Source organism: Anabrus simplex, chromosome 7, assembly GCF_040414725.1.
Source record: "Anabrus simplex isolate iqAnaSimp1 chromosome 7, ASM4041472v1, whole genome shotgun sequence".
Taxonomy (NCBI): Eukaryota; Metazoa; Arthropoda; class Insecta; order Orthoptera; family Tettigoniidae; genus Anabrus; species Anabrus simplex.
This window is the reverse complement of record NC_090271.1, coordinates 174,751,995-174,770,063: the sequence shown is the minus strand read 5'-3', so window position 1 is coordinate 174,770,063 and position 18,069 is coordinate 174,751,995. Positions and strand designations below refer to the sequence as shown.

At 38.5% G+C, this 18,069-nt stretch overlaps 1 protein-coding gene across 4 annotated transcripts in view; it reads left to right on the top strand.

Annotated features, from left to right (window-relative positions):
• The window catches only part of GrlHz (Gustatory receptor-like Holozoa), a 227,476-nt gene that overhangs the window by 149,776 nt on the left and 59,631 nt on the right, over window positions 1–18,069 (top strand). For 3 of the 4 annotated variants that reach the window (XM_068228642.1, XM_067151468.2, XM_067151466.2), the window contains one exon: window positions 1,835–2,238. The exons of the other annotated variant lie outside the window; for it this stretch is intronic. In XM_068228642.1, coding sequence (XP_068084743.1) covers window positions 1,835–2,089 — 255 coding nt within the window. In that variant the 3' untranslated portion in view covers window positions 2,090–2,238. Of the gene's footprint in view, window positions 1–1,834; window positions 2,239–18,069 lie in introns of those variants that run through there. 4 annotated transcript variants of the gene reach the window in all.

Below are 18,069 nucleotides of genomic sequence, written 5' to 3'. Positions count from 1 at the left end.
ATCTCACTGCTAGTCCAAGAACCACAACTGCTGTTTGCCTTTCCTCCATGTTAAAACAAAATACTATCAAATCTTTTCAAATCTTGTTCAACATTGCTGAAGGTTTGACAAGATTTGACAATTACAGACTATAAATCTCATGTTTGATCTATATTGATGGTTGAGCTTTTTTTGTATAAACATTTGACAACTTTTCGTGGGATGTATTGAATTGAAAGAAAAATTTGATGGTTTACAATAGGCATAATACGTGAAACACAATGGGAAGTCCCGAATGAAAGAGGATATTTGGTGCCACTTCGCTGAAGTACAGCATTGACATGGTTTCAAGCATCTAGCCTTCAGTTGTTAAATGGAAGGAGAGAGAACAGATTTTGGTACTTTTGACAAGTGGGGGTAACATCTATACCACAATAATACTATCCATCTGGATGCCACATTTCAATCCAGAACTTTTAGCTGCATTCCAAAATTATTAAACCTTGTCTTTTATTGGTTGACCAATTGCCCAAGCCTGTCTGTCTGTCTCTCTTTCTCTTATCTCATTAATCAGCTGACATCATCAACATATAGCAGTGTCCAAGGATGAGGTACTTTCATGTTTGCAGACGACATGTTGAAGAATAGAGAATAAAAAGTAGTGGTGGCAGGGTGAAACATTGATGGACGTCAACTCAAAAAAAAAAATGGCTTGTTCGCTCCAGTATTGCAACAAACTGAACTGGTGTTGCTGATGTAAACAAGCTGAATCTGGCAGACTTGTGCTTCTGGTACATGATGTGAATGATAAGAATACCAAATAACTTGTGTGGGACCCTATCAAATGTCTTTTTCAAATTTAAAGAGGTTAAGTGGATTGTCCTCTATTTCTTCCTCTCTCCTTTGGTAGCCATATGGGGTGGATGGCATCTGTTGTTCCATAGCCCTTCGCAAAGGTAAAGTAGTTTGATGGATGGCAATAATGCTGCACACATGGACATCAATAACATGCTTCAGTGTGTGGTAGAGGAGACATATTGGGCAATAATTGGAAAATCTAACATCTTTGCCTTTCTAGATTAGCAGTATGGCACTAATCTGTTGGACAGACAGGATCTTGTTGTCCTTGAGGCATTTATTAAATACATCTACTAGGAATTCTGCTCCGTGCTGTGGTAGTAATGTTATCAGGTCCAGTCTCCTTAAACTTTTCATGGTACAGATGGACATTGGATTAAAGTTACTGAACCATGAACTGGATCAACTGTTGGAATGGGAGGCTGTTTGAACTCCTTATTGCTGATGAATCAAAAAAATCCTTCCAATGCTTGGGAATATCTGCTGGTCATAACAAGATCTTTCCGTGGTCATCCTTGATGTGTATGCCATGGACAATGACCTTTACACCTCAGAGATGAAGATATGGCTAATATATACACATCATTAGCTCTGTAAGGCCTATTTAGACATTGGTAAAGCTTGTATCAGCATTCAGATTTGGCAAGTGCACGGGTCCATCTGGTGGCATATTAAAGCTCTCGAAAGCACACTAGGTCATTATCAGCCCTAGATGCAACAGCTGAAGGTGAGGGTGAATAGTACTGCTGTAACACTTCCTGACTCAAAGAAAAAAGCACATCAATGTTCGCCTCATATTAAGGGCTATATCAGATTTTTGGGATCGTGCCGTTAACCAAATAACTTTTGATGATTGTCACCAGTTAAACAACCAATTAACTAACTAATCATTGCTGTTAACTGAGATTTTGGCAACCAATGTACTAACCTCTGACTACGATTAGGTGATTTTATGCCAATTACCAGCAGACTAATTGAAATATGTCTTCTTTGACAGGCAGCCCGATTAACAAATGCTTGTAGAGCCATCTGCCATCTAGGCCATGAAGTACGTGTGAGACCATTTGTATACAAAGACACTCCAGGAGAAGATTTAGATTCTATATTATTATACACGTCATCTCTACGTTTGTCCTGTAAATTATTTGATGTGCCAATAACAGGAAGATATTTATGTGTAATACTTACTCTTAGTGCTATTTCTCTTCTGATCTTAGGTCAGTGTCATGTTCTTCAGGAAAAAATAAATTAAAATGTTATACTTTTTTTAGAGCAAATTAATAATTATTGCTATTATGTTCCCTGTTTAGTAATTGGAGAACAAAATATTTCACAACCCTAATTATTGTACTAATTTTCTAAAAACACACATTTTTCTTAATAATATTACAAAAAATTATAGTTTCTATTTGTTTATTTTAGTACTTTTATGTTTCCTCTGCTACATTTTATGAGCATGAGTTACTATGATCAACAGCCCTATGAAGTTTGTGTGTGTGTGATATTTGCAGGGTGTCTATGGGTTTGAAGGTTTCCAATTCAGTATATTTCCAGTAAATTCAGTATTATATTGATACTGGTTTCAAATTTAATATTACAACTTGACACAGGTGTTTTTACTAGTCAACTTTTTTATTGGTTTAATTTGCTTTCACAACAGTATATATGACTGAATTAATGAGTAAATGAATGAATGAATAAATTAATAGAATACTCTTCTCCCACAATCGAAGATGACCACCAACTGTGGGGAAGAGCATTCATTTATTGTAATCACTACATGCAGTTAGATTATTACAGTACACAATATTTAAGATAATCCAACTGAGAAAATTTTACAAAATTGTTTAAGTATACTTACTAATATACTGTACCGTACCGTAGGTGTAAGGACCACCTAGGACAATCACTCCATTTCTTGTCTGAAACTTCCGATTAAGCTCAAGTGGGTAGAGAGAGCGTTAGGCTGCCGAGGGTAGAAATAAAGCCGAAGTTCTCAATTACAACTAAGTAGAACGACAGGAATAATGGAGGTTTATCAAATGCGATATACATTTAAGGGGTAAGAAGGATTTATTCCCAGAAAAATAACCGATCCATACTGACACAAAGAAATAAATCAAGTTAAATTTGCCTCAAATAGGCTCCAGAAATATGATCTGCACATAATAAAAATAATCAAATGAAACAAAAATTACTGAATCAAATACAAACTCGGATATAGTTCCAAAATAAATTACATAGTTAAATATATTGACCTGAATCAAAATATACAAAATCAAAGTTCCTGTTTTACATGGAGACACGACACTAAGTTTACGAATTTATGTGAGTGTGTAGCTGCATCATTTGTGTGTGATGTTGAGTGGCCTAACCACGTTTGAATGTACATAACATGAGTTTATAATATACGACAAAATACTAGTGAAATACAACTACTCTATATGTACATCCGGGAATACAGTTCTAAAAATCAAATACTATACATTGGTACAAGGTTGGCAACATATATATCCCATCCAAAAACACAGATTCTACATTTGAGTCCCAGCTCACAACAAGGATATAGGCAGAACTAGAAAAACCAACAATCATCAAACAGCTTACGGGCTGTATTCCCAATTTAAACAAGACAAAGTAAATTTCAACACACATTATAAATAAACACTCCTGAAAAGAAAACAATGGCAAACTATCACAATACAAAATAAAAAGGCAATGGGCAACATTCCTGTATCATCCAGCTGCATATGAGCGTAACACAATGCCCACCATTGTCTCTCCTTCTCACACCACGTGCTTGGCTAACAGCTATAAATGTCAAAATGCAAACCAACTCACTAGACTTGGTTTGCTGTTTTGGGGCCAATCTTACTACGGAAGCGACCTTTCACATCACACAGGGCTAACATTATCTAAGCTGACTGCACTACCTGCTAGCAGGCTCATCATTCATCAGCCTTTCCTGGGCTCATATTAACACACACTATGGGAGACTAACATCTTCTCAAATACACATAATATTCTCATTGCCTTACCATATCATTCACGACTTCCTACACATTCCAATAAATATCAGTCCCCTTTCAAATACTGGGCTCACTCTGGCTTCTCATATAAAATTCAACATTGCCAATCGTGCACTCCACATGAGCCCTTTAATTCAAATATAAATCAGCATTCATCTCATTATCATCCAACATGCAATGGCATGAGCCCTTCAATAAAAATCCTTCACCAAACAAGCTTCCACTCTTTTTCAATATCCCTGACTTAAATCAACAGCATGCATGCAACACATTCCATCTTGTAGACACTGAAAAGACACATGCAAATAAACATTCTAACTGAATCTAGCTACTGTAATTTTGAAATGAAATTAATGTCAACGAGCAAGCGTATTGCTCATAATATTATTTTATGATTGCAGCTAACTAAACCTTCACATGTAGAACACAGGAATAAAATACCTGGCAACACACAAAAAACACAGAGAAAAATATACAAAAATGAACCTACAGTTCCCTTGGATCCCAACTATCTAACTATATACAGAAAATCAAAGCAAAGGATGCAATCCAACCCTGTCCATATTTACGTGTAATTAAATACAAACTGAGCGAATGTCATCTGGCTGAGAATTAAATTTAAATCAGTAACCTATTTCTCACTAGCATTTAACGCATATCATAAATCATGTATTTAAAATGTCATCATAGCACTTAACTTCAACAGCTCACATGACCTCACCCAGCGGTTCACATCGCCGCTGCGTCCTGCCTCCCTATTCCATCATCATCATCACATGTAGCACACGCAGATAAGTTCTTGCTTTATTTCCTGGTGATGCATTCTTCTTCTAAACTCGTTCTTGTAAATCTGCAAAGTATGTAGAAGGTTAGTTCCTCTTCACTGCTAAGCATGCTCGGTGCACAGCATCGAACTAACACAGGCTATATACCACGTAGCCGTAGTACGAATTTTAAGATATAAAATATCTTAAGGTTCAACGCTCATCCTTGAAAGCAGCACAATATCATACGGAACATACTCTTACAGTTTTTCTCGCGCGTCCGTGACCCGACCAGTGATGATAATCATAAGCGTCCCTCGCGCTATTTATTATCAGAGTGCAATTGTATACTTACTAGTTTACACAGTTAATGTGCATATATAATGCCATCCCACACTTGGCAAAAGAATGCAGTTAATTTTAAATAAGACACGGTTTCACTTATGCAAAAGTACACTGTTTCTGATCTGCCTGAGCACATAAAGAAAATCTGTCCACGTGGCAGCCATCTCGCACGTCACGTACAACTCTCACCACGCACAGCAGAATACAGAACAAGAAAGGGGACGCTTCACCTTGCAGTGAGTTTAAATATCCAACACCAGGTTCGTTATCTCAGGGAAATCCCCGAGTGTTTGAAAAGGTAACCAATCAGTGGCCTAGGCCTGATCAACGGCTCTGTATTTTGAACTAGTAATAAGCAAAGCGCTCAAGTACTAAGTCTAAATATCTAATTGTATTCCATAATTTTTTCTCAGATTTCTATCTCACTCAGACCTGTGGAATAGCCGCTAATAACGTATTTTGATGAACACAGCACTGCAACAATGAAGTTGGTCATTCTGGAGTCTTTATTACGGGCTTCCCTACGTTCAAATCTAGCACGCCCCTAGCTTCTCAATGGCTAGATTCAACTGGTGGTGTGATGCTCCCTTACACTTGCTTACCGGTACTAACTTGCTTCAAAAATTGTAATATCATGCTGCTGGTGGAAAATTACCAGCGAGTCTCTCACACTTGTCACTCCAACTGACTTCCGGTCTTGTCTTCAACTTACTACGTTTGAACCATCAGACTGCTTTCCACGTTGAAAATATGATTAAATATATAAATGAGGCATCTAGGGTATGGCTCAATATAGTACTGTATATCCCATAAATAGTTCTTGGATATATCTTTAGATAAGCTTAGCATTTTGAGATATTTTCTAGACTTTAACTAAGTCATAGAGTTTAAGATACCTCCATATACTGGCTACATGCATTTTCTCTGTTTTTATCTCCTGTAGATTACATTCACTTTACTGTCAGATCCAATATTTCTCCAGTACAGGAGAGAGAATACCATAAGAAGTCAGGAACAATATAGATTTTAAAAAATCTAATTACAACCCTTTGCAGAAAAGCAAAGGAGGAATGTATGGCTGAGATAACTAAGAACATTGGAAACAATATTGCTGAAGGAAAAACTGATAGAGCTCTTTGACACATCAGAACCTTAAACCAGAAACCGAAAGTGAAAAGTTCTATAATAAAGGATAAAAATGGAAAAATCTTACTAGATGCGGATAAAGTCAGCCTTCAGTGGAAAGAATACCTTGAATACCTATGATGGGAATGTATCTAATAAAGAATGGTATATTGAACTGGATTATTTATTTAGCGTATGGCTTATACAGACATAATCAGTAATATACATATATACATATTTACAGCTGAGAAACAAAGCAACTTGTGCTTCACAATTGAATGTCTAATTCTTCGATCCAGCGTGCAGCATCCGGAGTTAGCAGCAGGAAGTCATCCTCATCACCGTGATAGGCTCGAATCCTACATTCCCTGACGATATGACGAACAGTCTGGTGTGGAGCTCCGCAGTCACAGTCTGGGTTAGGTAGCTTTTTCCACTTATGGAGAGCGGCTCTGCACCGACCATGTCCTGTTCTGATTCTATTCAGGGCAGTCCAGGTCTTGCGTGGTAGGTGGGATCCACTTGGAAGTCTGGGACCTGAGAAGAAGGTATGAAGGCGCACATCCGTTGCTGCTTCCCATCTACTTTTCCACTCATCAAGAGATTTAAAATCTTTAGCATCCATGTTAGAGGCATCACGCAGAGTTGGATGGCGTGATTTTAGTCTGTTAAGATTCAGAAGTGGCAGGTCACTATTCACGGGTAGACTAGGATTTCTTGAGATCTTGTGAAATTCCTTCATAAGGGCATTAGATCGGCGTAGATCAGGTGGCATTATACCAGTTAGCAGTGGAATCCAATGAACTGGAGTAGATGTGATTGCGCCAGATATGATGCGCATTGTGGTATTAAGCTGGGTGTCAACAAGCCTTGTATGATGACTGTTCATCCAAACAGGTGCACAATACTCGGCACTTGAATACACCAAACCCAGGGCTGAAGATCGCAAAGTGGTTGCTGAAGATCCCCAAGTAGTTCCACACAGTTTATGAAGGATGTTATTTCGAGACTTCAACTTTTGTGCTAAGTTCAGGAGGTGTTGTTTGAAGGATAGTGTACGGTCCAAGATGACACCAAGGTATTTTGGGTTCCAGTTATGATGAAGAATTCTCCCTCTGAAACTAACATTCAGTTTCACGTTCGCCAAACGATTATTTAAATGAAAGCAGGACACTTCTGTTTTGCTCGCACTGGGTTGGAGTCTCCAGATTTTGAAGTAGTCTTCCAGTAAAGACAGGTCTTTGGTCAGAATCTCTTCAGTCGTCTCCATTACCTGATCTTGTACAGCTAGAGCCAAGTCGTCGGCATAGCAGAATTTTCTGGATGAAGTGTCAGGAAGGTCAGAGAGATATAAGTTGAACAATAATGGTGAGAGAACTGATCCTTGGGGCAATCCGTTGTTCAGCTTCCTCTCCTTGGAAAATGATATAGAAGAAGATGATAAAGGCCCTGTTATCACAAGAAGAGAATTTGAATCAGCGCTTGAGAGAATAAGTGACAATAAAGCTTGCAGTCCAGATAACATACCAGGAGAACTACTAAAGAATATGAGTTATAAAATGAAAGACCTACTTTATGATGTAATCTGCAGATGCTACAATAGTGGCAAAATTCCTGAGGACTTCACCAATAGCAGAACAGTTATGATACCAAAGAAATGAAGTAGTGTGGAATGCTTTGAACACAGAACCATAACACTGCTGTGTCATGCATCCAAAATATTATTGTCAATAATAAAAGCCACGATAAATAACAAACTTGATTTCCAAATTGATCCAGACCAGTTTGGTTTCAGGAAAGGGATGGGAACAAGAGAAACAATCTTGGCTCTAAGAACAATGTTAGAAAGAAGAATGGAAATGAATAGAAACACATATATAGCATTTATAGATACTAAAAAGGCTTTTGATAATGTAAATTGGGACCAACTCTTCAAAATTATTAAATCTTCGGGATTAGACTGGAAAGATAGGAGGCTCATACTACTAACCAATCTACTAGAAGGAAAGATCTTAGGAAAGAAGGGAAGAGGTCAACCTAGGAAGTAATTCCTTCAAGTATTGATGCAAAACATTTGATGTAGTTCCTATTGTGAGATGAAACGACAAGGCGAAGACAGAAGGCAATGGTTGAACCGAGAAGGCATTGCCTTTAGACATTGATTGATTTGAGATTACATTTCTCTTATAATTTTATAAAGTTTAGCTGTTCTCCCTAGTGGTTCTCCTTGGGTTAATTTTTACACAAACATTTTAAAGAGAAATATACTTATTCTAAACAGTAAAATGTTTGAATATAGAACAAAGTTAAATAAATATATATATAATCAGCAACACCTTGTGGGCTAGCTCAAACACAAGTTATAGGATCTGCAGGGAGTGTGTAGTCCACTATTGAAACTAGGTAGAGAGTTTAGCTTTGAAATCACGAGGGACTCTATTTTCAGAGTCATATTTGTTTTTGAACACTGTAAGTAGCAAAGTTTAGAAGAGTGATTTTATATCACCTATTACAGCTGATCTTGAGCTGACATTGCTCCAGGCGGGGCTTTAACTCTGCAACACTCAAACACCATATCTCTACAATGTTCCAGTCGCTAAGAAGTACCATGGACCATTCACCATGAAGGTCTAGCTGTTATATTAGAAGTTCCAATCCAGTCCATGGGAAGTTGCTATAGTGTCCTGAGTCCTGGTCACCTCAGTGCAAGAAGGGTGATGTTACATGTTCGGGTATTTCTGTCATGGTGTGAGGAGAGGTAATGTTCGTTCTTTTGGATCAATTGAGTCATGCTCACTTTAACTTAATTTATGACACCAGGCTACTAAATGAACTGTAGTCTAATGGTTGAGGAATAACTTTGAATCCAAGCAACTATTTACACAACTCGAATTCCACTTGTCTCAATTAAATGAGTCTGCAAACGAATTATAAATTAAAGTTCCCTGATAAAATATTATTCCAAGTATTTACGATTCCAATCATACTCGTCTCATTTGAATGTCCACAAGCTAATAAAATTAAATTTGCCTGAAGAAATATTAAAGCAAGTATTTACACTGTCCTTCCAAATTAACTTCACTTGGCATGAATATTAGCAAGTCTACTGACATAAGTTAGTAGCACTCATGAAGCTTCCTAATACTTTACCTGAACTTCCTAAGTTTATGATCTTATACATTTCAAATAAATTTATAACTCTGAACTTAAAGGCAACAGATGATGATGATGATAATAATAATAATAATAATAATAATAATAATAATAATAATAATAATAATAATAATAATAATAATAGTGATGATAATAATAATAATAATAATAATAATAATAATAATAATAATAATAATAATAATAATAATAATAATAATAATATGGTTCGTGTTTGTGGGTTACTGTAGTCATGTCCTAGTTCATGAAACATGGGCAACGGCTGAGTGGCCTAGTAAGTGGTCCTGAGAGTCGGGATACCACTTGCTATGGAATGGGAGTGGGCATCTCGGACATATTCTGAGTCGTGGCCCTCCTTGTGCTCAGGCGGCTAGGACTGTACAATTCACCGGTGGTCCATAACCCGTTAGAGGAGAGATCCTCACTTGGACAATGTGCAAGTAGGGCAGCATCCTGCTTCATGAATTTACCGAGCTCAGAACACTTTAAGCAAGCCTCGGACCTATGGGAGTAATGAAGTCAGACTCCCATTTGACAGGCGAGGGACTCCTTGGAAACAACTTGGCGAACGAAATGGAATTTGATGGGGAGCCATCAATATTAATGGGGCTTATGGAAGAAAGAAGGTAGAACTGGCTGAGTCAGCAAAAAGGATGCATCTGGATGTGCTAGGAGTAAGTGATATTCGGGTAAGGGGAGATAATGAGGAAGAGATAGGAGATTATAAAGTGTACTTGACAGGTGTTAGAAAGGGAAGGGCAGAGTCTGGGGTAGGGCTCTTTATCAGGAATACCATTGCATGCAACATAGTTTCGGTGAGGCACGTAAATGAGCGAATGATGTGGGTAGATTTGTCAGTGGGAGGAATTAGGACAAGAATTGTGTCCGTGTATTCACCATGTGAGGGTGCAGATGAGGATGAAGTTGACAAGTTTTATGAAGCATTGAGTGACATCGTGGTCAGGGTCAACAGCAAGGATAGACTAGTGCTAATGGGCGATTTCAATGCGAGAGTTGGGAATAGAACTGAAGGATACAAAAGGGTGATTGGTAAATGTGGGGAAGATATGGAAGCTAATGGGAATGGGAAGCATTTGTTGGACTTCTGGGCTAGTATGGGTTTAGCTGTTACGAATACATTCTTCAAGCATAAGGCTATTCACCGCTACACATGGGAGGCTAGGGGTACCAGATCCATAATAGACTATATCTTCACAGACTTTGAATTCAGGAAATCTTTTAGGTATGTACGAGTTTTTCGGGGATTTTTCGATGATTGAGACCACTATCTGATCTGTAGTGAACTAAGTATCTCTAGGCCTAGGGTAGAGAAAGTGAAATCTGTCTGCAAACGAATAAGGGTAGAAAATCTCCAGGACGAGGAAATTAGACAGAAGTACATGGATATGATTAGTGAGAAGTTTCGAACAGTAGACAGTAAGCAGGTTCAGGATATAGAAAGTGAATGGGTGGCATACAGGGATGCTGTAGTAGAAACAGCAAGGGAATGCCTAGGAACAACTGTGTGTAAAGATGGGAAATGGTGAACATCTTGGTGGAATGATGAAGTGAGAACGTAAAAAGAAGGCTTATCAGAAATGGCTCCAAACAAGGGCCGAGGCAGACAGGGATTGGTACGTAGATGAAAGAAACAGAGCGAAACAAATAGTTGTTGAATCCAAAAAGAAGTCATGGGAAGATTTTGGTAATAACCTGGAAAGGCTAGGTCAAGCAGCAGATAACCTTTCTGGACAGTAATAAAGAATCTTAGGAAAGGAGGGAAAAAGGAAATGAACAGTGTTTTGAGTAATTCAGGTGAACTCATAATAGATCCCAGGGAATCACTGGAGAGGTGGAGGGAATATTTTGAACATCTTCTCAATGTAAAAGGAAATCATCCTTGTGGTGTTGCAAACAGCCAAGCTCATGGGGAGGAGGAAAATGATGTTGGTGAAATTATGCTTGAGGAAGTGGAAAGGATAGTAAATAAACTCCATTGTCATAAGGCAGCAGGAATAGATGAAATTAGACCTGAAATGGTGAAGTATAGTGGGAAGGCAGGGATGAAATGGCTTCATAGAGTAGTAAAATTAGCGTGGAGTGTTGGTAAGGTACCTTCAGATTGGACAAAAGCAGTAATTGCACCTATCTGTAAGCAAGGGAACAGGAAGGATTGCAATAACTATCGAGGTATCTCATTGATTAGTATACCAGGCAAAGTATTCACTGGCATCTTGGAAGGGAGGGTGCGATCAGTCATTGAGAGGAAGTTGGATGAAAACCAGTGTGGTTTCAGACCACAGAGAGGCTGTCAGGATCAGATTTTCAGTATGCGCCAGGTAATTGAAAAATGCTACGAGAGGAATAGGCAGTTGTATTTATGTTTCGTAGATCTAGAGAAAGCATATGACAGGGTACCGAGGGAAAAGATGTTCGCTATACTCGGGGACTATGGAATTAAAGGTAGATTATTAAAATCAATCAAAGGCATTTATGTTGACAATTGGGCTTCAGTGAGAATTGATGGTAGAATGAGTTCTTGGTTCAGGGTACTTACAGGAGTTAGACAAGGCTGTAATCTTTCACCTTTGCTGTTTGTAGTTTACATGGATCATATGCTGAAAGGTATAAAATGGCAGGAAGGGATTCAGTTGGGTGGAAATATAGTAAGCACTTTGGCCTATGCTGATGACTTGCTCTTAATGGCAGACTGTGCCGAAAGCCTGCAGTCTAACATCTTGGAACTTGAAAATAGGTGCAATGAGCATGGTATGAAAATTAGCCTCTCGAAGACTAAATTGATGTCAGTAGGTAAGAAATTCAACAGAATTGAATGTCAGATTGGTGATACAAAGCTAGAACAGGTCGATAATTTCAAGTATTTAGGTTGTGTATTTTCCCAGGATAGTAATATAGTAAGAGAGGTTGAATCAAGGTGTAGTAAAACTAATGCAGTGAGCTCCCAGTTGCGATCAGCAGTATTCTGTAAGAAGGAAGTCAGCTCCCAGACGAAACTATCTTTACATCGGTCTGTTTTCAGACCAACTTTGCTTTCCGGGAGCGAAAGCTGGGTGGACTCAGGATATCTTATTCATAAGTTAGAAGTAACAGACATGAAAGTTGCAAGAATGATTGCTGGTACAAACAGGTGGGAACAATGGCAGGAGGGAACTCGGAATGAGGAGATAAAGGCTAATTTAGGAATGAACTTGATGGATGAAGCTGTACGCATAAACCGGCTTCGGTGGTGGGGTCATGTGAGGCGAATGGAGCAGGATAGGTTACCTAGGAGATGGACTCTGTTATCGAGGGTAAGAGAAGTAGAGGGAGACCAAGACGACGATGGTTAGACTCTGTTTCTAACGATTTAAAGATAAGAGGTATAGAACTAAATGAGGCCACAACACTAGTTGCAAATCGAGGATTCTGGCGACGTTTAGTAAATTCTCAGAGGCTTGCAGACTGAACGCTGAAAGGCATAGCAGTCTATAATGATAATGTATGTATGTATAATAATAATAATAATAATAATAATAATAATAATAATAAATGACTCTTTTGTTTTGTTATATTATTATTATTATTATTATTATTATTATTATTATTATTATTATTATTATTTTACCGGGAGGTACACCCCAACGCCGCACATTCAAATTCAGGGCCTAAACGAACCCCTCTATTGGTAAAACAGTGAAACTGAAACTACGCCAACTTAGAACTATACTCAGAAGATGTCACCATAGAAATATGATGTAATTTTGTTATTGTGGAGTTGCCTAAACTGAGTGAATTTATCCTTGTTTTGTTTGCCATTCATCAAGAAGTTTGGGCATTTCTCCACAGATGGCATTACCAAAAAACTATGATCACACACCTTGGTGCAAATTGTAAGAAGTTGTATTTCTATGTTTTTGTAACTGATTGATGTTCATTTATTTTTGGGTAGGCAATATTTCCCTTTTCTTTCTGCCAGTTTTTGAATCCAGCCAATCCCTAATTTCTGTAATTAATTTTCCACCTATCACAGGCTTCTTGTTCGATTCTGAGTGTTGCTTTTGAAATCTACCAATGAAACTGAGAGGGTGGGGCTAGTTTATTCTTGAATGATCTCAAACCTTCCCTGAGAGTTTATAAACTGAGGCTTTTTTCGTTTCTTGGCCAATTGATCGACGTCTGTCTGTGTGTGTGTGTTAAGCAGGAGGCGGGCGGCCTCTTTCATCGGTCAACAGAACATCTACAAGGTAATGGCCACATAGCTTCTGTCTTTCTTGCTACCTCCGCAGTTTAACCTGAGGGAAAGGTCCGACTCTTTGTTATGTAACAAACTTTTCTAAAACGTAAATCTTCTTCAGCTAATGTAAAAATTTCATAAAGCTTTGACTTTAAATCGGGGATAGGGAGTGAATTGCCCTCTCGAACTTCCCTTCATCTTGGTTTGAGGTGACTTACATTATGTAACTGTTTTTCCTCCTGTAATGTGTAATCTCTATACGAGTCACCTCAGTAGTTTGGGAATAGCCCCTGTTTCATGGGCCTAGAGCCCCTTAGGTTTTTCATTATCTTGGAGCGCAGTACGCCTCCTTTCAGTTTGTGTTTCAGGCCATTTACTTAACCTGTTCTTTTCCGCAAAGGCCCTATAGGTTAGGTACGAGGTACCCCTGTTTCAAATTGTAGGTTTGGCCATGGAAGGCCAGAGATTGTAAGATTTTTTAGGTTGCATATAGGAGACTGAAAGAAACTGAGAGCCTGTTAGTTTTTTTTTTTAAATTTTGTAATTGTAACGAGTGCCTCTGGAAGCTAGATATTGTATTTTGGAGAGCAAGTGCTCTTGAACTAAGGGATTTATGCCCTTGAATAAATTCGTGCTCTTTTGTAAATTTGAGCTGGGAGCTCAAGAATTGTAAAGCAAGGGGCTTGAAGCCCAGGACCTGTTGAATTCACTAATATTGTATTTTCCTTGACTTGTTTCAAAATTGCTAATTGTACCTGTTATGTTGTTATTTGTTGATTTTTGAAATTCTAAAGAAATATAACCTTTGTTAAAGTTTTAAATTAATTTTGAGACTGTAGTTAGACCCATTCAAGTCTGCACCTTCTTTCATCACCTCAGCGTTCCACAGATAACCCCGGAATAATAATAATAATAATAATAATAATAATAATAATAATAATAATAATAATAATAATAATAATAATAATAATAATAATAATAACAACAAGGGCCAACAATCTCTTTGAGAGGGGATGAGCAGGTATGGGTAAGGGCACTCTATTGTCATGGGGACAAGAAATTGTTCCCGAAGGCGGAGGAACCAGTTTGGTCAACGGCATTAGGATGCAGAAGGCAACGGGAAATCACTGCATTAAAGATCAATATCAACAATCAATCAGTCACTACTGATCTGCATTTAGGGCAGTCGCCCAGGTGGCAGATTACCTATCTGTTGTTTTCCTAGCCTTTTCTTAAATGATCGCAAAGAAATTGGAAAATTATTGAACATTTCCCTTGGTAAGTTATTCCAAACTCCCCTTCCTATAAATGAATATTTGCCCCAATTTGTCCTCTTGAATTCCAACTTTATCTTCATATTGTGAACTCTCCTACTTAGACACCACTCAAACTTATTCGTCTACTGATGTCCTCCCACGCCATCTCTCCTCTGACAGCTCGGAACATACCATTTAATCGAGCAGCTCATCTCCTTTCTCCCAATCTTCCCAGCCCAAACTTTGCAACATTTTTGTAATGCTACTCTTTTGTTGGAAATCACCCAGAACAAATCGAGCTGCTTTTCTTTGGATTTTTTCCAGTTCTTGAATCAAGTAATCCTGGTGAGGGTCCCATACACTGGAACCATACTCTAGTTGGGGTCTTACCAGAGACTTATATGCCCTCTCCTTTACATCCTTACTACAACCCCTAAGTACCCTCATAACCATGTGCAGAGATCTGTACCCTTTATTAACAATCATATTTATGTGATTACCCCAATGAAGTTCTTTTCTTATATTAACACCTAGGTATTTACAATGATCCCCAAAAGGACCTTTCACCCCATCAACACAGTAATTAAAACTGAGAGGACTTTTCCTATTTGTGAAACTCACAGCCTGACTTTTAACCCCGTTTATCATCATACCATTGTCCGCCGTCCATCTCACAACACTATCGAGGTCACCCTGCAGCCGCTCACAATCTTGTAACATATTTATTACTCTGTACAGAATAACATCATCTGCAAACAGCCTTATCTCTGATTCCACTTCTTTACACATAGCATTGATATATATACTGCCTTGAGAAATTCCCCTCTTAATTATTACAGGGTCAGATAAAGCTTCGCCTTATATTTTCTAGAAATATAGCCACCCATTCAGTCACTCTTTCTTCCAGTCCAATTGCACTCATTTTTGCCAGTAGTCTTCCATGATCTACCCTATCAAATGCCTTAGATAGGTCAATCGCAATACAGTCCATTTGGCCTCCTGAATCGAGGATATCTGCTATATCTTGCTGAAATCCTACAAGCTGAGCTTCAGTCGAATAACCTTCCCTAAACCCAAACTGCCTTCTATCGAACCAGTTATTAATTTCGCAAACATGTCTAATATAATCAGAAAGAATGCTTTCCCAAAGCTTACATACAATGCATGTCAAACTGACTGGCCTGTAATTTTGAGCTTTATGTCTATCACCCTTTCCTTTATACACAGGGGCTACTATAGCAACTCAGATCCTGAGTGATATTTCAATAAAGCCACATAGCATGGCATGGCTGCAACGTCAAGATCGGAGCTGGCCGTGTGGATTGTCTACCTCCGTTTGGAGACTGCATCTTAATAATAATAATAATAATAATAATAATAATAATAATAATATTTTATGCTAGTTGTTTTACGTCGCACTGACACAGATAGGTCTTACGGCGACGATGGGACAGGAAAGGACTAGGAGTGGGAAGGAAGAGGCCGTGGCCTTAATTAAGGTACAGCCCCAGCATTTGCCTGTTGTGAAAATGGGAAACCACGGAAAACCATTTTCAGGGCTGCCAACAGTGGGGTTGGAACCTACTATCTCCCGAATACTGGATACTGGCCGCACTTAAGCGACTGCAGCTATCGAGCTCGGTAATAATAATAATAATAATAATAATAATAATAATAACAAAGTATGGAATATTCCAAAGAGATTCCTTAAGTCCATTCTGGTAATTAATCCATTATCAAGGATATTGAACTCCACTCGATTTTGCTATTCCATCAAGTCCAAATCACGAAGCCAGTACCGATTGTGTCATCTTTTGTACCTGGATGACATCAAACTATATGCAGCCAAGTAGCAACAGCTTGAACACCTACTGAGAATCACTGAGAGCTTCTCGAAGGACACATGTATGGACTCTGGGATTGACAAATGCCTGATGGTTAGTATGGTCAGAAGTAAATTATGTGAAGAAGATTCATTTGAACTGAGCTGAGAGACAGGCATTCAGTCAAAACAATGATTTCAAACAAACTTTACAAGTACGTGGGTAGGAAGCAAACATTGTGCACCGAACACACAGTGGTTAAATATGAGTTGGTTGAGGAATTTGTTAGACGAACCTGGTTAATCTTAATATCAGACCTGAACAGCAAAAATATGACTAAAGCAAAGGACACCTATGCGATACCAGTTCTTAGCTACTCCTTCGGAGCTATCAAGTGCAGCAAAACTGACATCGAAAATCTTGAAAAGAAACTGTGCTGCCTGATGACCAAGGAACGAAAACACAACCCACAGCCAACAGTTGAGTGACTGACTCTGCCACACTGCCTGGGTGGTTGTGGTATTGTGGATATTGGAGCTAGGCTAACATGGCAAGTAGTATCACTGAGATAGTATTTTCATACATCAGCTTTCTTAACCACCGAGACCTAGAGCGAGAAGTAAGAATTAATTTGCAGAAGTTGGATGCATGGCTAGCAAAACCACTACATGGGAAGCATCTTTACTTAGTTAGCCAAGAAAATGTTAATTTAGAAGTATCAAACTTTTGGCTGACTGCAGGGCAAATGTTCCCTGAAACAGAGGGTTTTATGTTGGCTATACGAGACCAAGTCATTCCAACCAGAAGCCACCTGAAAAAACATGGTGAGGGACCCAACTGTCATGAGGGACTCATGCCGATATGGCTGTCAAATGCAAGAAACCATCCATCATATTACTTCCGGATTCTCACACTTCTCAGGAAGGGAGTATAAGGAACACCACAACTCTGTTGCCAAGATTTTGCACCAAGAACTTGCTATTAAATACAGACTGGTTGATGAAAAATTTCCCTACTTTAAGTACAGCCCTCAAACTGTACTTGAAAATGATGAGATTAAAATGTACTGGGAGAGAACAATTATCACAGATAAGACTACTATCCACAACAGACTAGATATAGTGGTATTAGAGAAGGGAATAAAATTTGCCGTTCTGATCGACATAGCTGTCCCGAACACCGGTAACCTCCATGAAAAGTATATCGAGAAAATCAACAAATATACACCACTGGCAGAACATATTCAAAGACCCTGGCACTATAAAGAGGTGCTAATTGTACCAGTCACCCTTTTGAGTAGAGCTGCTATACCTAAAGCTCTGGTGGAAGGACTGAAGAATATGGATGTCAACATCAACATCTACAAGACCATGCAGAAGACGGTTGTCATTGCCATGACTGGAAATTTATGGGTTCAAATTCTGCGTAAAAATGTAGTGTAAATTAAGGTTCATTGCAGTTTTATTTCCTAAAATCTGTACAACT